The 24,313-nt window shown below is 32.8% G+C and overlaps 1 protein-coding gene across 8 annotated transcripts in view; it reads right to left on the bottom strand.

Annotated features, from left to right (window-relative positions):
* The window catches only part of Ziz (dedicator of cytokinesis protein Ziz), a 292,231-nt gene that overhangs the window by 155,076 nt on the left and 112,842 nt on the right, over positions 1 to 24,313 (bottom strand). For all 8 annotated transcript variants that reach the window (XM_085811589.1, XM_085811587.1, XM_085811582.1 and 5 more), the window contains exons 16-21: positions 22,821 to 22,886; positions 20,442 to 20,534; positions 9,614 to 9,771; positions 7,766 to 7,853; positions 2,886 to 2,972; positions 2,682 to 2,768 (exon numbers count right to left, since the gene is read on the bottom strand). In XM_085811589.1, coding sequence (XP_085667715.1) covers positions 2,682 to 2,768; positions 2,886 to 2,972; positions 7,766 to 7,853; positions 9,614 to 9,771; positions 20,442 to 20,534; positions 22,821 to 22,886 — 579 coding nt within the window. The remainder of the gene's footprint in view (positions 1 to 2,681; positions 2,769 to 2,885; positions 2,973 to 7,765; positions 7,854 to 9,613; positions 9,772 to 20,441; positions 20,535 to 22,820; positions 22,887 to 24,313) is intronic.

Below are 24,313 nucleotides of genomic sequence, written 5' to 3'. Positions count from 1 at the left end.
ACACTTTGAAATAATCTCTGGACAGCTGTGGGTAGGTCATGGTGCCTTGGTTCATTGGCTTACCACCTCATCGAACTTATCATGCATGGACTTCTTCTTCTGGGGTAACATGATGAGTTTGGTGTACGAAATGGCCATCCCTTCAGTTGAAGACCTCATCTCTTGAATATCTGTAACTGCCGGAGGATACGTGACTTTCAGAATGACGAATCTTCCACAACATAAGGTATTCCCTGCAGCACCTCTGTCAAGCCTGTCAGATGACTTCTGGTCATAAATTTGAACACCTGCTGTATTACAACTTTTGAATATAATGTTTTTGTCCCATTAATGTGTTGCTGTTTCTGTTCTTTTTCTCTGCCCAGTCCTTTGAAAGGTAGGGCATACTTTGAAGTCCTTTGAATGGTAGCACCATTAGCTCACAACTATGGCATTTGTGACCCTGCATTTCCTATGTGATTCCGAGTCACCTCTATACCACCTACACACCTGCAAGTTTGTTGGTCTGGTAGCGAATCACTCTGTATATTTCACAGTTATGAAAACAATTTTTTTTTTAACTTGCAAGAATACTTGCAATGAATTAATGATAATTTTATCTCAAACTTATAAACAGACACTACTATATTATGCTACCTTCAATTAAACGTAATCAACAAAAGTATTAAAAGTTGACAGAATGCTTAGTTACAGCAAATTTTAAACTTTTTCAAATCTTGCATAATACTTTCCCAGTATTGCATCAAAGGAAATAACCACATTAGCACTAAATATAAACATATTTACATACACTTTATGATAGCATATGAAATGAAATTTTTAATTATTCTAAAACATTATAACTTTTAAGATTTTTTACTCCAGTTGGAAAATATATATATGTTATAATAGACATTTTACAAGTTATACAAATTTTGGAATTTATTCAACCAAATCCTTGAACCAAATGACAGTCACTAAAGTTTAAAAGGTCTGAAATACTAAGCAAAATGCAATAGAATGTTGGAATTTAGTCAATACTGATATCAATCTGACCAGTTTTCGTATAAACTAAATTATTAAGTTTATTTAATTAAATTAAAATATGCTATAGATTTATGCCACGCATATGAACTTTTGGAACTGGCAAATTTGAAAAAAAAAAAAAAAAAAAAAAAAATTCAAATAAATTAATAAATATTCACTTTGTAAGATTTTTATTTTAAATTATCCAGTTATTATAACTCGGATAACTTCTTTCCATATTCCTCACCAGAATGCAAATCAGCTCTGTGTTTAAGCTGAGGTTTCTGAATCTTGAAAAGACTGTTTCTGGCATGCATGCTATGTGCTTAGATTATGCAGCACTTTCTAACTGTAACTATGCATTTTCTTGACATTCATACTTAATCTTGTGTGCCAGTAATTTATTGAGCTAGCTTACAGCTTAGTATTTAAGCACATAGTCTTAGAGTAGGAATCAACATTTAATTTGAACTTTGTTCTTATTTTAATTTGCATCTTCACAAGTGTGGTTATTTGTAGCACAAAGTCACACACTTATATTCAAACTTCTGTTAAAATAAAAAGGTTGTTTTAAACTTTTGTAAGATTTTGTTGTATTATCTTCTCAGACATAGCAATAACTCGACATATACATGTTACGGTACTCGACATATACGTGTTACGGATTAAAGTAGCAGTACTAGACTAAATACAACCTTATGACTTCATTAAAAAAGATAAAAATTTCTTCTGAATAAGCAAAGATATCTGTGCAAGAATCAATACAGCACAGTAGACAATTCTTTACTAGGAATGAAGACTCCATGAAAAGTGAATAAAAACTTCTAGATAGTGAGGCCTAGATCTAGTTTTTGTTTTGTTTCATCAAAATAATAATCACTCATCCTAAAAACAACTGACATATATGCATGAAAACTTTACTTCTCACCATCTAAATTTACAAATAAATAATGAGTCTAAAACAAAAAGTAAGCTTTGCAATACTGACCTGCCCAAGCTGTAAGAGATAAAACAGGAAAGCAAATGGCAATGCATGTAGAGCAAACAAGATAATTTTTTCCATTTAATATGAAAAATTAAAATGCAGTTTCACTTTTCTACTATAGTTTCCTGGTACATAAAGATTTTTTTTTTTTTTTTTTTTTTTTTTTTTTTGCCCTGAGTCAATAACAGATTTCTAAAATAGTTTTACTAGTTGTACACCTACAATTTTCTGCCTTTATTTTATTTTATTTTATTTATTTATTTTTGTAACAAATATATTCCTGACATTTGATAATGTGAGGTGAAGAGCGCAAGGAGAATAACTTTACATGAATTACTACAATCCTAAAAGCATAATAAGGTCCAAATTTCAAACTACGATATCAGCACAATAAACATGGAAAATAAAAAATCCAAGATTTTTGAATTTTTTATAACAGTTCTAAACAAGAAATCAAAATTGCCCATGTTATTTATATTATAAATAGTGTATGTTAAATAACATATGCCTACAAATGAACTGATCAAAAAGTTTTGTTTTATAATATTAAATTTTGCAAATGGGTACAGAGGTTATCTTAGACCATGTTAAAGCACAGTTATTTATGTTAGGTAATGCAAAATCTTATGCATATAACAGAAAAGCAAAAAACAATAACACATAGAATTGTATACAAAAAACATATTTTCACCTTAATGACATTGCTTGCCTCAATATCTGGCACTTTAGATTCCAGTAAGCGTTGACATTGAGAAAAAAAATTGTGGAGATGCTGGTCCTAAAAATAGTTAAGTTGAAAATATATGTATAATTCATTGAGAATAATAGAATTCTTAATAAGATCATCTATTTTAAAATATTTTAGTTTTTAAAATGAAAAAGTAGTCTAATATACCTTTGAATTCACAGTTGATACAAGAATAAAGCTCACTTTGAAAAGCTCTTTACCACCATCCACCCAACGAATCTCTGGACCACTGAACTGCAGTGAATTAATAAAATCTGCATATAAAACTCATAACATTTTTGCAAAAATTAGGGAAACAATATGACAAAAATTTAAAGAGAAACAGAATTTAATCAGGAATTTTTTTTCCAGAAATTTTATGTAATTTTACTGATAACAATCTTAATGATAAACTGCATTTCAGAATGCCTTTTTGGTGTTTCATAATTTTTTCATTTCTCGTGAAGTTGTATTATTTACAATAAATTTACTTTAACTATATTAAAATACACAATTATGTCAATTCAACTTAAAAGAAGAATGAAGCCATTTTGTAACAATAGCAAAAACATCATAAATTAAATACTTATTTTATTCTGTGATGTTTACTAGCTACAATCAAGTCTCACTTATCTGACCTTTGCTTATCCAACACACCATCCCCAAATAAATAAATAAATAAAAATCATCAATCAGAAACAAGATTTGCTTCGTCAATGATACCAAAATGGCAAAAATGTACGTATTTTTCTCAAATGCATTTCAAATTTAAACTATAGTCTTTTGAAATGGAATTCTTAATTTCGTTTTGTAAGTTCTAAATAGGTTTATCAACTACTTCTTAATTCACTTTGTTTAAAGGTTGACATTTAAATTAAAAAAAAAAAAATTCACTGAAGTATTTTATTTTTTCACTTTTGTTTTCAATTCTTTTAAAGAGATGGAGTTCTCTTTTTTTTGAGATGTTTCTAATTAGAATTTACTTTGATTTTTTCCTTGCTTTGTGAAAGGGCCAGAACTTTTGGGCGAAATACTATATTTATAATTTAAATACATTGAAATGGTTCATCGGCTAATTCTGGATACAGAAAAACAAGGATTTTTGCAGAAGAGAGATTTCAATTAATTTTAAAGTCAACCCCCCTCCCCCGATGAAGTGATATTGAGACTGATTGAATTCCTCTTCTGTTTTTGTTTAATTTGCTTTAAAACTTTCAAGGTTTTTGAAAAGGGATTTAGCTTGTTTGAAATATTTTGGTTTTAACATTTTTAAATTAATTGTTGCATTTATATGTTTATTTGAAATTTATTAATTATGAATTTAAATTTCTAGTCTTTGTGAAATTTTAGTTCTAAATTTTTTACTTTATGTCTTTAATGATAATTTTTCTGCAGCTTAATGCGCAAAAATGATTAGGCATGTTTGTGTTTTGTTTTCAAAAGAATTGTTTTGTAATTATATATATATATACAGTAAGAGCACGCTTAACGCGGGATATATGTTCTATCAAAGTAGAGCGTAATATGAAACAGTATTAAACGTGATTATCCTTATCTCATCATGTAAATAATGGGGTTAGGGAAAGATTGGTAGAAATTTGGTCAGGTATTTTACCATTAAATTTATTAATTATGTTTTTATAACAATAAAACAAAAATTTATTTCTTACAAATATAAAAACATAATAAACGGATATAAACATGATTTTTTATTAGGCTCCTTAATTACAGGTAAAGTTGATTTGGATATTCCTTTCATCGCTCTTGGGTTTTTCTTCATGGGATAGAAATGGTTGTTTTGGCATTCTTTTCCAAAATAGTCCTGTTTCATCAACATTAAAAACCAATTCTGGAGGATAGTTTCCTCATTCAATTATTATTTTCAATGTCACTGGGAATTCAGCCGCCGCTTTCGTATCACCACTTGCTGCTTCTCCTAAAATCTGTATGTTATGAAGATTATTTTGATGTTTAAATCTATTAAACCATCCTCGACTTGCAACGGAAGTTTCACTTGTCTCACTTGCCTCAACCTGAATGTAATAAAAATTCTTCTTGCTTTTTACATTATAATAGATTGGCTTAATGGCATATTGTGTTCAATTTCGTCATCAATCCATATAGAAAGTCGTTTTTCCATTTCCTCTATTGTATTATTTCTAGAATGGGTAATTCTTGTTGCAGTTGCTAATGATAGTATTTTTTCTTTATTCTTAAGAATAGTCCATATTGCTGAAGTCGCCAAATTCAAAGCAGCATGAAATTGAGGTTGACATTCACCAGTATCTAATCTTCTAATCACTTGCATTATAGTTTCTAGTGAAATGCTTTTCTTGTTGCTTTATTTTTGTGTTTTTTTATTATCCCCTATGATAAAAACTAAAAATCATAACATTCGTCACTATATAAATCGTTATATTATATAAATTTATATTTACAATAATGTCAACAATGTTTGAAATGATAATAAGTTCATATAACACCGTAGGAAAGAAGAAACACAGATAAACTGCTTCAGATATCGGGAAGCCTTATGCTGCAAGCAATTTCGAGGAATCCCACAATTCAAATAAAAGAGCGTTAAACCGAAGCAGCGCTAAACGAAACAGCATTAAGCGGGGTCTTCATGTATATATATTTGGTTGCTCCTAGCTCTATTGCTGGGCACACTCGTCTACACTATGACTCATAAGTTTGTCATTCAGTGCAGCTCAATTTATCATTTTGAGAACATTTATTTATGCAGATCAGTTTATTTTCTGTTACTGTTTATGCATATATTCTGGATATGGTGTATCTATTTTGCGAACATGTTGTGGTGTTTATGCAAGCACAAAAAGAATGGAAAAGAAAAGAAAGTTCTGTGTCAATGAAACAAAAATTTCAGCCAATCAAGAGAATTAGACAAGAGAGAGATAATGCAGAAGGAAGCTTGATAACTTTGGCATTGGACAGGTAATAGTAGGAGACTGGAAAAGGAAATGAATATAGAAAAAATGGTGTGCACCAATAGTTATAAAGTAAAATTATGAAAAATATGTAGAATATGAAAAAGTGAGTGAAGCTTTTTGTATGTCTGATTTACACAGTTCAGGGGAAAAACAGTCTTTAAAACAGTTTTAAAAAATTCTCTTCCTTTAAAATACTATAGTCAGAAAAGTGCATGGATGAGCAGTGGAATTTTCAAAGATGGTTCTTTAAGGAATTCATTCCTTCAACAGGAAAGTTTTTGAAAGAAAATTACCCAGTAAAAGCTCTTCTGCTGCTAGATAATGCTTAAATGCATCTTGATGCAAAGGAACTTCAAGATTGTTACATTAAGGCAAAGTTTCTGACCCCAATGTAACATCCCTATGGAAATTTAAGGATCATGGCATTTTTGAAATAAAAAGAAATTATCACAGAAAGTTACCATCAACAATGATAGAAGAAATTCAAGAAGGATAAAACATGATTGAACTACTGAAATGAATCAATGTAAAGGATGTTGCTCATTGAGTTGCATAGACCTGGGTTGGCATAAGGGCTATAATTGTCAAGTCATGGAAGCTGCTAGGCAATGATGAAAAGGTAAAAACAGAAAGCACATAAGAAACTATCTTTGCAAGAAATCAAATGTTGGATGAAGACTAATGATCAGTATGAAATAACTAATGAAGAAATTATTACTTTTGTCAACTGCAAAGAAAACTAAACTGAAGATGGAGATCAAGCACCAGCTGTTAGGCCCCGTAAAATTTCACATGGAGTTATGGCTCTAGAATCTGCAGCTAAATATATTGAGCAACAAGAAGCTACAGCAAACGACACAATGATAGAGACTTGGCAGCAAAGAAATATCCCTCATTAAGAAAGCAAACTATGACAAAAAAATTTTTTTCAGTCATCACAGGACTAAATTTTTGAAGTACTGTATGTACTACGTTTAGAAAATTGTGACACTGTAATTTAAATTTTTCAATTAATTTTTCCTGTTTTGCTGCAAAAATCATTATTAAACTCACAATATGTAAACATACAGCATAGTCTGATGTTTACTATGCCTTTTTTTAAACACCTCCCTATTATCCAACATTTACATTTATCTGATGTTCTGCCTGCCTGTCAAATAAACAAGACTCAAATCTATCTGTTCCTAAAATTCTCCAGAAGATTTAGGTTTAAAACTTAGTTAAAAAATATATGCAGTCTGCCTGCATGCAGAAAGGTGTGCTAAGTTTGCAAGGCTATGGAAGATACTATAATGATGTAGATAATGATTTTGTAATAATAAGAGTTCAAAACTTTCACATTAGGTTGTCAGGAACATTTTAAATCAAATCAAAATAGTGATGTATGAATAGGTTAGTAAATTATGGGCAAAAGAATAATCTGGACCTTAAGTTCTAAATAACCTAATTTCTAATAACTAGATATAACAATCTATAACCTTTTAATAGCCTAGAACCTAAATAACCTATATTTTATTTTATAGCCTAACCTTTGTTTCTATCTAATAACATATAAAAAATTTCTAATTTTAAACAGAATTCTGATTCACCAATCTTTTTAGCAAAACTTTAAATAAAAAGAAGTGCATTCACCTTTCACTGATTATTCTGATCAGGAAGCAAATTATTATGCTTATAAGCATATAAAACAACATTATAAGATCATTAAATTTAATTTAAAATTTGAAAAAGAAAAAAAAAAGGACAAAGAGAACTTTTAAAGAATTTTCATGTAATTTAGAATATACAAATTGCTACATGCTACATTGATAGTAATTTCTACTATTAAACCTAAGAGATATAAAATGCTTCTTTCCTAAGTTTATAAATACTTACAGATATATGGAAGCATGGATTGATTTTACAGAATAAAATATGCTCCCATATATAAACAGAATTCCTCCATGATAATATATTCGCAAATTACATATTTAAAAAAATTATTAAAACTTTACAAAGACTTTATTTAAAGAATATTAAACTGATCAATAAATATTCTATAAGAACTACTCCTTTACAAATAAAAAAAAAAAAAAAAAAGTTATAAATGTAACGTACCCCTTTTCCCAAACCTAAGGGTTGACAAGATAAGTAGCCAGATGGCAAAGAGATGGATACTGGAAGACACTGATCATCTAAAAATAACCTGAGATGAAAATATATATAGAATTACTAAATGCAGTATAATATACACACATACAAGGCCTAATGGAAAGAAAAAATACTACATAGGGTACCAATGCATCAGCTTAGCAGATTCATAATAAGAAAAGGTGAAATAATTAATACAATAAGGCTGTTCTATAAAAATTAAAAAAATCTGATGTGTACACCACATGACTTCCTTGTATGGAATATTAAACTATACGCATTTTTTCTTGCATTTCATTTAAACTTATTGGATTGAATTAAATCTACTTTGCCGACAGCGCATAAACCACAATAGAATAAATGCATTCTTTAAAATTCACTCTAGTATTTGTTTACCATAGCGACACTCTGGCACTAGATTTACTTAACAGTATTATATTTCGTTCATATTATAACTCATAATGCACAAAATTTATATCATTTAAAGAATAGAATTATCAAATCGTTGCCACATGCTATATTCAAATACTATAATAAAGCTAGAATGATGTATAAAAGAAATTAAGCAAAAAAGAAACAGTTTTTCACAGACGATTGAGTATTTCTCATTCAATTAATTCAGTTCTCACTTCGCGAGAAGGCAAAAATATGTAAAAACTCAAAATATCTATATTAAAAATTACGAAGTAAATCTTAAACATTTATTTCCTCGAAAAAATTCCAGAAAGGATTAAGCATGGTTTAATTGGCAATAATAAATGAAGGCATTATCTTTGTTGTTGTGAAGCTAAGTTTATCTAGATTGGCAAAGAATCCACTAGTCTACTGTTTCAAATGTAAACAATCAATGGCCACCATCAAAAAAAAATTATTAGGCTTAGCGGCACTTAAACAACTTTAAAATTGTTGATAATTCTAAAAATACTATTAAATATCTATAAAAATAGATTTACTAAAGGCATAAAAACCTTAACCGGAAGATAAAAACAACATAATTCAATAAAATGTACAATTTACAAACATATAAGAGTAAAGAAACTGAGATCACTGAGCCAGGTAACAGAGCGGATATATATATAAATATATTTATATATGTTTGGTGCGGCCGATTGCAACCAAAATATGAGGTGCACATCTACATGTTATAGCAGTCCTATATACAAAATTTCAACGTTCTGAGGCTATTCGTTTTTGAGTTATACGAGATACGTACGTACGTACATACGTTCGTACAGACGTTCGTACAGACGTCACGAAAAATTCTCCTCAGAATTAATTTTAAAGCAGTTTTATAATTTTTTTGGAGGAAATGAGTCTTTTATTCTGTTCTTACATACAGATATCACACAAAAATATCATTAAATTGCATTTGATAGGGGTCAAAATGGATATTTTCGTTGAAATATGCTGCCTGAAACTTTTCGCGATTACAATACTTCCTTTTTACTTCGTACAAGGAAGTAAAAAGAACTCAAAGATTTTACAGAAGTTTCTACCACACAAAGATTCTAAGAACTTTGTAAATAATTTCAGTTAAAACTTGTGATCTACAGGCATAAATAACTATGAAATTAAAATACCTTAAATTCTTAAATTTCATTCCTCCATTCAACCAGCACATTATTTAAAATAAAAAATAAATGGTTTTACATTTAAATATTGATAAATTACATATTCCATGAAAGTCCAAGTCTTCCATGAAAGCAAAGGGGGGGGGAATACATAAAAAGTAAAAAGTCCAACTAGTTAGTTCACATATTTAAAAATAAACATCAAATCCGTTGATCTAGTGATTTAAAAAAGTTTAATACTTGCCTTCCTTTACTAAGCAATATTAACCAAGAATACCCAACCACATTTGCAACAGGACCATCTCTCTGTTTGGAGCGTTTTGGTTGTTCACAACTGATATGATGGAATGTGAAAAGAATATGATGTTTTTCATGTAACTGCGTAGGCAACAACATTTTAACCTATTAAAGATAATAAATAGTTCACATGCTATACTGAACAAGAAATGATAATTTATGTCAGGAATTTCTTTAAAAAAATTTCTCTAAAAATAAATTTAAAATTAAAGGAAACCAAACAACACATCACTAAGTTAGAATAGCTATAGTGCAAGATTATTACATATGACAAAGAACTGCAAAACAGCACTTTTCTTAAAAAGCTAACATTTTAATATAAGTTTTCAAGTAGTACTTATTCTTCCTATCCAAAAAAACACATACAAAAAGACGGGAGAACATTAAATGGTAGACATTTGTAAAGTTTAGCTACAAAGATTTTTCAGATATGATAATACAAAAACAGTCAAGACGTGTATTGATAGTTACAGTGCTTGAAATGATAGACTGGCTATACACAGTTCAGTCACATTAATGTGACTACCATCTACTTTCCATGCCAACGGGAAATAACAAATCACAGAAAGCAGGTTGCAGTACAGTGCACTAGAGCATATATATAGGGTGTCCAAGAGAAGCAGAAAGCATCACAATCGTTGCCATAATGCAGAAATGGCATGATTTATCTGACATCCAAAAGAGCATGATCATTGGCTTTCGGGCCACGGATGGAAGCATTTCCGAAATGGCTAATTTTGTAAACTGTTCACATGCTGCCATGGTAAAAGTATACTGGGCATGCCAAAATGGCACAACCCAAAATCTGTGACGTGGCAGATGTCGTGCACCACAGGCCATGGATGACAGAGGTGAGCAATGCCTGCAGAGATGCATTCAGGGGAATAGATGTGCAACCGTTTAGCAACTAACCACCCAGATGAACCAAGGAGCTACCAACAGTGTCTCCTCAATGATGGTTCAGCGAACGTTGCTGCATATGGGCCTCTGCAGCAGACACCTGGTTAAATAACCTAGGCAGACTGCAGTTCATAAGCCCAAAGGCTGGAATTTGTATGCCAGAACCACAACTGGACGTCCACTGAGTGGCAACACATGGCTTTTTCCGATGAATTACATTTATGCTCCATGGGACGGATGAACATTGGTGAATACGGAGTGAAACAATGGAAAGCAAACACTCTGCAACAACTGATGGAATGGCCAAGCTGGAGGAGGGAGCATTATGGTCTGGAGAATATTTTCGTGGCATTCTCTGTGTGCACTCATCACTGTGGAAGGTACATTGGATCAACAGAAATACGCATCTGTCCTTGCGATCATGTCCAGCCCTACATGTGAACTGTTTTTCTTCAGAATGATGGTATCTACCAGCAGGACAATGAAAAGTGTCGTACAGTTCGCAGTGTACGTGTATGGTTCAAAAAGCACCAGGATGAGTTTACCGTACTCCCCTAGCCAGCAAACTCCTCGAACTTAAACCCAAATGTGAATCTGTGGGACCACCTTGATCGGATTGTTCGTGTCATGGATCCTCAACCGCATAACCTAGCACTGTTGGTCACTGCACTGGAGTTGGCATGGCTCAACATCCCAGAGAACACCTTCAAGAACCTAACTGAGTCTCTTCCTGCACATCTTGCAGTGGTCTGCTCTGCTAAAAGTTGTTTTACTGGCTTTTGACAGGTGGTCATAATAATGTGACTGTACTGTGCATATGGAAGGCATTCTAAGGTGCTATGTGTAATAGTGTACTGAATGGTTAAAAATACTAATGGTCAGTTTTTCACCATGAATGGTCATTACCATGCTTCCACACTCTGCCTATTCATCTATCTTAGTGCCCACAATTCTTACTACTCACAAAACAAAATCTGCAGTATAACTAATTTATATGAATAAATGAGGCAAAAGCAGCACTAAAGGCAATTGTAAATGGTTTCAAAAAGGAAAGGTAATATAAGTTTTTCACAAAATTAAATTCTAAATTAAGAGAAACCAAATAATATATCACTAGATCAGAAAACTAAAATATGAGATTAAGACAGTGAACTTCAAAGCACAGCTCTTCATAAAAATGTAATATATTTATGCAAAAATACATAACATAATGTATGCAGAACTGTATAAGCACTGGAAAAAGTTTACTATAGAATAAAAAAATCATTTTGCAAACAGTTCGGCATCAGTATTTTAAGCTATTCACAGAAGCGAAGAAATATATGCCAAGCCCTTAAATTCATGGATCTAGTACAGATTATCTTTATGGATTAAGATTTGAAAAATTTCGAATATTTTATCAGAACACATATGTGCTTGCTCTTGTGTTTGTGTGTAAATATTACAGATAATTTTGAAAACAAATTATTATTAATGTTATAAGCAAAAAAAAAAAAAAAAAAAAAAAAAACGGTTCTGTTGAAAATTCTTTTGGTTGCATTACAAAGACCACAGAATTTTCAATTTTTTTTTTAAACAGTGTGAATTTTGTTTCAATACATTAATTTACTTTTGTTTAAGTTTTGGTTCAAATGTTTCTGAAACACATCACATTATTTTGTGCTTTCCTGTTTGTAAGCTTGAGAGGGATTATCTTTATGGATTAAGATTTGAAAAATTTCGAATATTTTATCAGAACACATATGTGCTTGCTCTTGTGTTTGTGCGTGCATAAATATTACAGATAATTTTGAAAACAAATTATTATTAATGTTATAAGAAAAAAAAAAATGGTTCTGTTGAAAATTCTTTTGGTTGCATTACAAAGACCACAGAATTTTCAAATTTTTTTTTTTAAACAGTGTGAATTTTGTTTCAATACATTAATTTACTTTTGTTTAAGTTTTGGTTCAAATGTTTCTGAAACACATCACATTATTTTGTGCTTTCCTGTTTGTAAGCTTGAGAGGGTATTAACATAGTATATTATTTTCTTTATATTATATATTCAATCAAATGTCACTAATCCGGACCTCAAAGCTACAAACTTTCTGAGGATGCGTCAACGCATAATGCGTTGACACATGCGTGTAATACCTTTACGCATGCACATAATGCGTGTACGCATGCACATAATACGTTTACGCATGAGCGTTTAATGTATAACGGACGGTATAAGCTAAGCTAAAATTATCCAATTATCTATTTCAGGTAATGTTGCAGATTGCATTGCTTCTTAATCTTTGAATTGGATTCGGCTTTTTATTTTTTGCAGACAGTTAGAGCAATTTTATAAAAGTAAGTGTGAACTTTCGATTATGTCAAATAGAATTTCTGATGCTGGAGATGCAAAAGGATCTACAAAGGGAAAGCATGTTTTGATGTCCATCAAACAAAAAGTGGAATTGCTGCAAAAAATGGATAAAGGCTCCTCTGTTTTTCTAACCATTCTAAAATCTGTTTATCAATTTCACGCTGCTCTTCGCAGGAGGAGGACGTCGCGTCGCGCAATGAACTGGAAGTTGATCTATCAGCACTATCCTTATCTTCAGGGCAGATGATTTTATTTTATTCAGCTTATAATTTCTTACTACATGTAGTATTTCATCTCCATGTACTCCGTCTTTGATATGAATAAAATCAAATTTCTCATCATTATAAATATCACAAATGCTTTTTTTTTTTTTTTTTTTTTTTGTAAATTCTGATACTCTTTAGATCATAATTGCTCTTTATTTCATAAATTACGGTTTCATATTTTTAATTTTATAATTTCCGTATGCCATCTTACCAGATTTAAACTGATGATCTATAATCCAGAAAAATCTATAATCCAGAATCGTCGAAGGCCCTGACGAGTCCGGATTAAAGACTTTTGACTGTATTATTTTACTGACTTGTTTTATTTTTATTTCAGTTTGTGTTCTTCCTATTAGATTGTTGCCTATCTTCTTTTGATTTAACTATTATCTCATGACTATAAATATATAAAGGTTGGTCATATAAAAACTTCCTCAATATATAAACATCTAGTGGTTATCCACTCAACCAATCACATTTAAATTTCAGATATTGTTATTTGAAGGTATGGACTTGAGACTGAGATGATTTAAAACAAAACAGCTCACACAGTTATGGTTTTTACAAAAAAAAAAAATTCACTATAATTTTTCAAAATTTTTTCATTGCAATTTTTTTTAATTGCTAAATTGATCAGCGCACTGAAAAAGCATAAATAGCATTGGAACAATACACATATGATGAAAATTGCCTGTATAGAAATTTGTAAATAGGTGCATGCCACTTGAATTGGGAATGTCAACTTCCAGAAATGAATTTTTTGGGTTGATGAAAATCCTCGTAATGTGGCCCCTGCACCTTTATACGAAGCTAAAGTGACTGTGTGGTGTGGCATTACAAGCAAATTCATTCTCAGTTTGACTTCTCCGAAGAGGTCACTTCCTAAGGTGCTCAGCACATGCTAGCAACGTGCTCACCATGAGCTAACAACATGCTCAACAATAAATGTTTGGTATACAGCACGTTGCAGAATTATATAATTTCAGAATTGCAGCAGTGAAATGTCATTGATGACACTGTATGAATGAAAGATGGTGCTTCTATACACATTGCATTATGCTTTCGGAGGGCTCGAACAACACTTTGGAGATAGAATAATCTATAAATTTGCAGTTTCATGGCCACCATAATCTCTCGACCTCACACCGATGGATTTCTAGCTCTGGGGTTATCTGATATCTAGGGTATACACATCTAATCCATGAGATTTATCTGAATTGAAAAATGCCATAAAATGTGATATTATACAGATTCCTCCTGTAATTTTATGTTTGGCATTGTTGGCAAATTCTCATGTGTAATGTGTTATCATCAGCGAAGATGGGCACATTTAAACTTATAAATGCAATAAAAGTTTTTTTCGCTCTCTTCTGTTGTGTTGTCACTAGTTCTTTACATTGCTCTTATTTGCAAATGTTTTATAGAGGCAGTTTTTTGCTTGTATGTATTGTTCCAATGGCATTTATGGTTTTTCAGATCATTATGTGCAGGAAAAGAAATGGGTATAGCCATTCAAAAATTTCAAAATTTTTTCCACTGCGGCTGTAACCTCTGAGAGTTCTATCATTTTAAATCAATTTTGAGTTTTTATTTAGATTAGTTGAGCAAATAGGCTGGTAAGGGTCCATATATATCTAGTAAGTATTTTTATGCCCCCATCTATCTCTCTCTCTCTCTTTGTATAGGGTCTGGGTCATAATCCCGACAGCCGAAATCCCAACCCAACAGGGCCGAAATCCCGACAACCCAAAGTCCCGACATGGTCGAAATCCTGACAGGGTCAAAATCCCGACAAGCCAGAATCCTGACAGGGTCAGAATCCCGAGTGTCCAGAATCTTGACTGTCCAAAATCCCGACAAGTTAATATCTAAATACAAACACTCAATTTAGCTTAATAAAATACAATTTTTAACTAACTATTACATATTACTAATTAAAAGTTTAAATCAAAAAATCATAAAAATTATGTCATTACTTAAAATAATTTTTAACAAATTGAAATGACCATTAAAATTTGAAATGAAGATTTATAAAATTCTTTTTATTAAGAAAAAGAAAACATTACTTACATATGCAAACGACATATTTACAGGGACACATTGTGAGCGATACCACGAAGATATTCCAAAAATATAAAAGGCCTAAAAGATAAGAAATGACCTTAGTGAGGTCAGCCGACCCTTTGTCATTACGATGTCCTTCCGTAAGCAGCTGTGGAAGTTATGTTAAGGGGTCATTAGGCGTTATTGGGATTTCGCCCATGTTGGTATTTTGACCCTGTTGGGATATTGGAGAATCGGGATTTTGACCCTGTCGGGATTTTGGCTTGTCGGGATTTTGGTTCGTCGGGATTCTGGCTTGTCGGGATTCTGGCTTGTCGGGATTTCGGCTGTCGGGATTATGTCCTGATACCCTTTATATATATATATATATATATATATATATATAAATCAAAAAGTAAAAACAAAAACGAATACAATTTTGTTCCTTCAATATGAAGGTCTAAGCTTTCTTCTCTGGATAAAATATACCAAACTGAATAAATGCAAAATAAAGAAGCTCTTAAAAATGGAATCTTTAAATGAAATTTAAAATGAGAAAAGAGATATATTAAAAAAAATTACAGAACATTATACTTAACAAAACAAAATAACTTTTATTATATATATATATATACATATACACACACACACAAATACATATTAGATAAGCTATCCCTCTCTGTCTGTATAATATATTGTTACATTCTTTTTCCGACACCAGTTGTTATGTTATTTTCTTCCTTCCCTTCACGTTCGTAGGGGGTTCGTACATTTGAAATTAATAACGATGACACTTGATAAAGTATCGAAACACACTTTATTTAGCCAATATTAAACAGGACAGCTCCAAAGTCACGTTTTACAGTCGTCAAAGATCTACTATACACTCGCTGGAACAATCAGCGACACAGCCTTCAGGTTATCAGGCTATAACGGTGGAGGCAGCTTCACTGCAAAACATCAGAGTACAGCTACCGACTCTGCTTGGTTGCTCTCAGAACTCCACGTACTCTTGAGACTCTCCATACTACAAATCGCTATGCACTTGACGACACACAGAACACAGCTCCCGACTCTTCAGTTCCATCGTTCCCGGAGCTCAACACGCTCTCTCGACGATGCACTAACCACGATACAATAAGAGACTCTTTCGATGCACTTGACGATCGACTCGGCACTCACTGCCTGACTATGAACTCGCTAGATCAGGCACTAACTCGATACTAACTATCTCACACTCTCTAACTCCGCTTACCAGTAAGGTTTATATAGTTTTTGGCTTGTGTTTGAGAACATTCTGGGCTAATCTGGTAAGAATTCGTTCCAGAAGGTTCTCCATCCGTCCATGGCATATCGCCACGCCAAATGGACAATTTCTCGCCAAATGTGGCAACCCTGCTTCCCTTTCCATTTTATGAAACCCTAAACCTGCTTTGCGGGGAAGCCATCTTACCACACCTGTACATTTCGTAACAATGTCCTCTCCCAAGGACTGCACGTCCCAGGCATTACAACCCTTGGTCAGACACCAAATTTGATACAATCAAAACGCTTTAAAACATACAGATAACATAACTAAAGAAGCAAATATTTACACTATATACAAGTTAGATACACAAATTAAACACATAACAATTTTAAATTATACAAATTAAAATTCAGAAAGAATTTCAGTCTCAGTCTTTTCATTAAAATATACCCAGGTCAAATACTTTTCCACTGCAGTTCTCAGATGTATTTTTGTTTTGCATATCACAGTCTGAAGATTCAGTCCTTTGAGACTTTTCATGCACAGAAAAATCTGAAACAGTTTGTTCACCACTCTGAAGTTTGTTCGCCTCATGTGTACAGTTCACCTCGGTATTTTCTGCAGCCGGTACATGCACATTTTCCTCTGTTTCCTGAGAACCAGCTCCAAATTCTGCATCAGAGTCATGAATGGAACCTGATACTTTAAAAACACAAGTATCCTGGTTTAGAATCAAGTCCGTGTCTGCATAATCTAAATTAGAAGACACACACTCAGTTTGTGGAGTGGGTGAATTTTCTTGCAATACTGGAGCACACTGCTTAAGCTGTACATCAGCTTCTTTCATCTCTGCATCACATGCATTTTCAGATGGTTCAGTACTCGTTAACTGAGACTTCACTATCAGTTTTGACGAACTTAACAATCGCATTTTCATTTTCTTCCACTTCAGGCACTTGAGAATCAAAAGCTTTTTCCCTCTCTTTTATTTCTTCATGTTTTCATTCTTTTCCTTTACTCCTGTTAGATGTTTCATCTATCATTTCTTGATCTTTCTCAGGCAGTTCATTAGCTACTTCTTCCATGTCTTCATCCTCTGATTCTTCAGATGCCACTTAAGTCATTTCTGCATCTTCTTTTATGGCTCCAATTTCTTCTGCAAGCTCCACTTTCATCTGTGAGAGTTGCTCTCGCAGCTTTTCTCGGCCGGCTTTCACCTCAGCTGTCATCTCTTCATATCCAGCTTTTATCTCGTCATATTCGGCTTTTATCTCAGTCAATCCGGCTTTCATTTCAGCCTTCATCTCTTCCTATCCGGCTTTTCTCTTGGCTCTTATCTCCTCCTGTCCAGCTTTCATCTCAACCCTCATCTCGGCTAAGAACTCCAGCAAAGTCTTTGTTTCCTCCGCCATGGCTTTCCTCTGCAGGCGGGTCACTGACATTTACTTGCAAATCCCACTTCTGACACCAGTTGTTACTTTATTTTCTTCCTTCACTTCACGTTTGTATGGGGTTCATAGATTTGAAGTGAATAACAATGACACTTGATGAAGTATCGAAACACACTTTATTTAGCCAATATTAATCAGTACAGCTCCAAAAACACGTTTTACAGTTGTCGAAGATCTACTGTACACTCGCTGGAACAATCAGCGACACAGCCTTCAGGTTATCAGGCTATAACGGTAAAGACAGCTTCACTGCAAAGCACCAGAGTACAGCTCCCGACTCTGCTTGGTCATTCTCAGAACTCCACGTACTCTCGAGACTCTCTACATTACAATTAGCGATGCCCTCGATGACACACAAGATTTATAGAGCACAGCTCCCAACTCTTCAGTTCAGTCATTCCTGGAGCACAACACACTCTCTCGACGATGCTCTAACCACGATACAATAAGAGACTCTTTCGATGCACTCGACGACCGACTCAGCACTCACTGCCTGACTATCAACTCACTAGATGAGGCACTAACTCAATTCTAACTATCTCACACTCTCTAACTCCGCTTACCAGCAGGGTTGATATAGTTTTTGGCTTGTGTTTGAGAACATTCTGGGCTAATCTGGTAAGAATTCATTCCAGAAGGTTCTCCATCTATCCATGGCATATCGCCAATTTTCACACCAAATGGACGATTTATGGCAAAATATGGCAACCCTGCCTTCCCTTGCCATTTTATGGCAACCCTAAACCTGCTTTACGAGAAACCATCTTATTGCACCTATACATTTCGTAACAATATATTACTTAATGAAAACAAAAATTTGAATTTCAATACATATTCAATTTGGAGTAAAGAGTTGGTAATAAATGAATTATTCCAAAAAAGCAATAAATAACTGTGAAAAAATAAGAAAATGAGTTCAATTTTGAAATTTAATAAACATCAAATGTATGAATGCAATAACAATAGCTCAAAAATTAAGACCTTAACAATCAAAGTATAGTTTACATCTCCTGATGCATTTTCCTAAGGGGTTGGTGCATTAAGAGAAGTAAACTGATCAGCCTGTTTTTGAACTGATAATGACATAAATTTAAAACTGTAGTAAACTACAAAACAATTTTATCTTCAAATGTTCAGAAACCAGTTCAGAAATAGGCTGAAATACTTTTCTCAATACTTCAATCCCTTGAAGAAGATGTAAATACAGTCAAAAGTCGTTAATCCGGACTCGTCGGGACTTCGGCGATTCTGGATTATCGATTTTTCCGAATTATAGATCATCAGTTTAAATCTCGTAAGATGGTATGCAGAAATTCTAAAATTAAAAATATGAAACCGTAATTTATGAAATAAAGAACAATTATGATCTAAAGGGTATCAAAATTTACAAAAAAAAAAGAGCTTAATATTTATTTGTTTACTTTATTAAACATTTCTTTCAATGTAAGTTGTTTAAGTTGCTTCGTTTTATGTGATAATACTTTCTCTTTAATTCTATAAACAGATATAATTTCTTGTTCAGTTACAAAGTTCCGCTGTTCAAGTCCCGTTAATTGCTGTGCCGAGAAAACCGAATAACTTTTGAATCGAAATTTTTTCGTTTTCATTAACCTCTCTGTCACATTCTTCATGTCTTTATCCATTTTTTGCAACAATTCCACTTTTTGTTTGATGGACATCGAAACATACTTTCGTTTTGCGCGATCCTTTGGGAGCTCCAGAATCGGAAATTCTATTTGACATAATCGAAAGTTCAAGTTTACTTTTATAATATTGCTCTTACAGTCTGCAAAAAATAATAAGCCGGATCCAATTCGAAGATTAATGAACAACGCAATCATCAACATTAACTGAAATAGATAATTAGATAATTTTAGCTTATACCGTCCGTTATACATAAAACGCGCACGCAAAAACGTATTCTGTGCTTGTGCACATGCATATGCGCAGTCGTAAAAGGTCGTACGTGCACGCGTAAACGCCTATGCGCATGTGTCAACGCGGCGCATGCGCAGAAAGTTTTTAGCTTTGAGGTCCGGATTATAGATCATTCCGGATTATGGGTGTCCGAATTAACGACTTTTGACTGTACTTCTTTGATTGAATTTAATTTTTGCACCCTACTGTTACTGCATTTATGCACTTGCTGTTAATTAAATTTCAAAATAGGAGTTTTTTTTTTTTTTTTTTTTTTTTTACAATGGTTTATTCCTTTTGCAAAATAATTTTATTTATGCCTAATTCTTTATTCCAAGTTGAATATGAATTGAATTTAAATTTTTATTATAGTTCAATACTGCCACCATATATTTAGCTTGAAGCACAAATTTGGGTATTGATTTTGGACTTTCCTTTTTACACATATACATATACACAACAGCTAAGCTAATATTACATATACTACTTACTATTATACAAACTAACTTACTTAGACTTACAAAAATATTATTGTTTCAATAAAATTCAATAAAAAATATTAACAACATTATAAACAGATTTAATATTTATTATACCTCTTTATAAAAATCTGGACTAATATTATGATGAGTTATTGAAGTGCTGGCTTCTGAACAATAAACTGGCTCTCCAGGACTGCCATAAATAACCTGTACAGAAATTGCATATGAGATAAACATACAATTACTCATAACTTACCATTTCTCCATTTTATAAAACAATAACAACAGAAGTAAAACTAAAAGAAATAAATTGTTCATAAACACATTATTAGAATCATATTCTTCTTTCTATGATTTAATTAAAACAGTAGGAAAAATAATGGAAAAGAAGTATTTATGAAAACTGTTTATCATTATGTACAAGCTCTCAGCTTGTAATAAATAGTAATTGCAGTACAAAAATACATAAAATTGCATGACATAAATAAAATGTGCAAGAAGAAGATTTTTAAAAAATGCAGAACAAGTACAATCAATCCTCATTAAACTATCCCACCCCCAATCCCCCCAATAGGCCAGACAAAAGTGACAGCATAAGCAGGGATACAGAAAACATGAGTTAATGAAATTTTTCATTTTAACCAAGGCTGGATGTTCTAGAAATGAAATAGGACATATGAAAAAAGCATTTATGCAAATACTATTTCTAAGTACACACTACAATGCTACTTTAAAAAATAACTGCATTATACAGATAAAGAATACACTAAAAAAAGTCACTTATGTTTTATTTAAAAAAATCTTTAATTAATGCTTGTTTTAATACTACTAGTTTGTTAGTTTCCACAAGTTTTTGTTTTTCTTGCCATTGAAAAATCTTTGTAATCTACTTTTTTTAGGGGGGGGGGGAACAAAAAATTAAAATTCTTTTAACCTTATTTAATGCAATTATAGCACTTGATCTAGTTCATCACCACTTCTATCAGAGGACTCAGGACAGTGTAAAATTTTAATTTGGAAACAATATTTGGTGCTGAAATTTCTCCAAAGTTCATAATTACTTCACTGTCCAAAGAAACGCATTCATCTAAATCAAATTCTAAATTATGCTTTTTTAGTTCCTAGTCTTAAGTCTTATAAAGGGACATCATCCTCACTCTCACTCTCTTTAGGATTAGCTTCTGAAGAAAATACTTTGAAATCTGTATATCTAAATAGTTTTGGTTGAAATCATACTCCAGCTTTTCGCTATAGAAAATTGCATCAAGCACAGTAACAGAAAAGGAAGATATATCATCAAGGGCAGTTATAAAATACTTCAAAAGACTTTTTTTTATAGTTTAGTCACATTTGGTCGTAAGTAGATAATTTTTATGGCTTCTAAACTGTTTACCTGGGGTGAGCTGAGCAGTTGTCAATAAGTAAAGCTATTTCAACTTCTGCAAAAATTTTGCATCTAAGTTCTTGATTGTCTTTTCCAATAGCTCTGAAGTCATTCAAGCTTTGGAGTTGTCACTGGCAAAAATTTAACACCCTTAAAACACTGGGAGATTACAGATTTTCCTAAGATAATAGGTTAAATTTTTCTCACTGTCATTCATGTTGGATTTCGGTAAAACAGACAGTCTTTCTTTACTCTGTTTTTCTCATATGCATTTTTCCTTCTTGAAAGAAAGAGTTTTGCTGGGCAAAATTCTGCAAAACAATCTGCATCATCCACATTAAAATGTAACTAAGACCACACTGTTTGCAAACTTTTTTTATCAACATGTTTTTCCAATCAAAGACAACCTCTGAATCTACATCAGATGCTACTGTCTTGATTTTTTTAATGATGAGTCATGTCTTATCTTTAGCCTTTCTAGTCTTCCATTAACAGCTGCAAAGCTTTATTCTGTGAGTTCAACAGCAATTTGAAAACATTTTTTCCTTCAAATGTGAAGTGAAAATTGGCACTTTTCTAACCTGGCATATTTTATCCATGTGGTTAAAGCTTTTTCAATTTCCTGATAAGGAGATACTCACTGTTTTTTTCTTTATTATCACAATCTATAGTGTCCTCTGATGATAAAATATCATTTAATGATGCTCGAAAAATTCCACAGGCTTTTGCAAGGTAGCTTTTGACTGATTTGATTTCTCAAACTCCTTGATAATTTTGTCTTCAATAATATTGAAATTTTATGTTTTTCTGACAGACATGAGTGTTCAAGTTTCTGCTTTCAAACTAAAAAAAACCAGGAATGACTCAGAAAAACTTCAAGTTGAACATATGTGCCAAAATCTGTCCATCTAGTTATTTTCCCACAAATGACAAGGGCACATACAGATGCCAGTTATTGTGTGAATGAGTGAGAGAAAGGAGGAAAATTGAGGATACACTGTAATCTTTTTCTTTCTTTCTTTCTTTCTTTTTCTTTTTCTTTTTTTTTTTTTTTTTTTTTTTTTTTTTTTTTTGTCCCATTCACCTGATATACAATAAAGTATTATTACCTTTAAAGGTTCAGCATTTTCATCATCACTATCCCTGAATTCTATTGTGCACACAATATTTCTGGCCTAAAATGGGAGGAGAGATGAGACAGATACATTTATAACAAATACTTCAATTCACAATCAAACAACAAACAACTTCAATATAAAAATTGTGGTCCATATATTATTCTATTGTTTTAAAGCACACAACTAAATATTATAAACAAATACAATTTTCAAGGTCCGATCGCTCATGAAAACTCCTGTGAAAAATCTGATGACACTGTGTGCAGATATGTTGCACAGTGTACTCTAGTATGCTCATTGATCACATCAGGTGCGCACTAAGCATATAAACATGGCTTGAACTAATAGTCTCTCCTGCTAAGTATGACATTTGTGCTGTCATTTGATTTCTGCATGCTGAAGGCTGCAATGCAGCCAAAATTCAGCAATAAATAAGTAACGGGCATGGAGAAATTTTCACGAATAATGGCAAAGTGTGACAATGCTGCAGGAACTTTGAAGCAGGACATACAAATGTTCATGATGCAGGCGGGCTGGGAAGGAAGAGAGTGTTAACCAATGAACTTCTTTAGTGAGTGGATCAGGCGATTAAAAAAAGTCATCAGTTCACAATTCCTGTGCTTAGTGATACGTTTCCCAAAATTTCATGGTCAGCTCTTTGTACCATCATGATGAGTGACAGACACCAATACCACAAACTCTGTTTGAGATGGGTTCCAAAGGTGCTGTCCGACCATCACTAAACACAGTGTATAGGTGCCGCCTTAATATTTCTCCAGCGGCATCACAATGAAGGAGAAAAGTTTTTGCACAAAAACTGCCACAGGGGATGAGAGAGGGATCCCTTTCAAAACTAAAGAAACAAAACAGCAATCCAAACACTGGATTCATACTCATTTGCTGAGTAAACCAAAGAAGTTCAAGGCAACCCTTCTCCAGCAAAAAGTATATGGCTACTGTGTTCTGGGACCAAAAAGATGTTCTCTTGGTGGAATTCAAGGAATGTAGCATGACCATCAAGCCTCGTACAGCGTTACTCTTCAACATATAAGAAGGACAATTCAGAATAAGTGCAGAGGAATGGTGTCATTAGATATTGTCCTTCTTCATCACAATGTGCGATCACAAACTGCAACTGTAACAAAGACGCTTCTGCAGCATCTTTGCTGCAGCTGCAGAGACTCCTACAGCATTTTTGATGGGACATGTTCGATCACCCACCATACAACCTAGACTTAGCTACTTCCGATTATCTTTGCTTTGCTCACATGAAAGGCTAGCTAAAAGGATAGAAGTTTGGCTTGGACAATAAGCTTCAGACCAGCATAGAGAATTCGCTAAAAGTACAGAAAACTGTCTTTTATGATAAGGATATTGGAAAGTTGGTATCACACTGTAACAAGTGTCTCCGTCGGAGCGGTGACTTCGTAGAGAAGTAGCTGAAAGGCATATCTAAATTTTCCAAATAAAACAGTCTTGACTTT

This window comes from Stegodyphus dumicola, chromosome 2 (genome assembly GCF_044657685.1).
Source record: "Stegodyphus dumicola isolate Sdum_Otavi_A_Nest chromosome 2, ASM4465768v1".
Classification (NCBI taxonomy): domain Eukaryota; kingdom Metazoa; phylum Arthropoda; class Arachnida; order Araneae; family Eresidae; genus Stegodyphus; species Stegodyphus dumicola.
The sequence above is the reverse complement of the archived record's forward strand: the minus strand, read 5'-3'. Positions and strand labels throughout refer to the sequence as shown.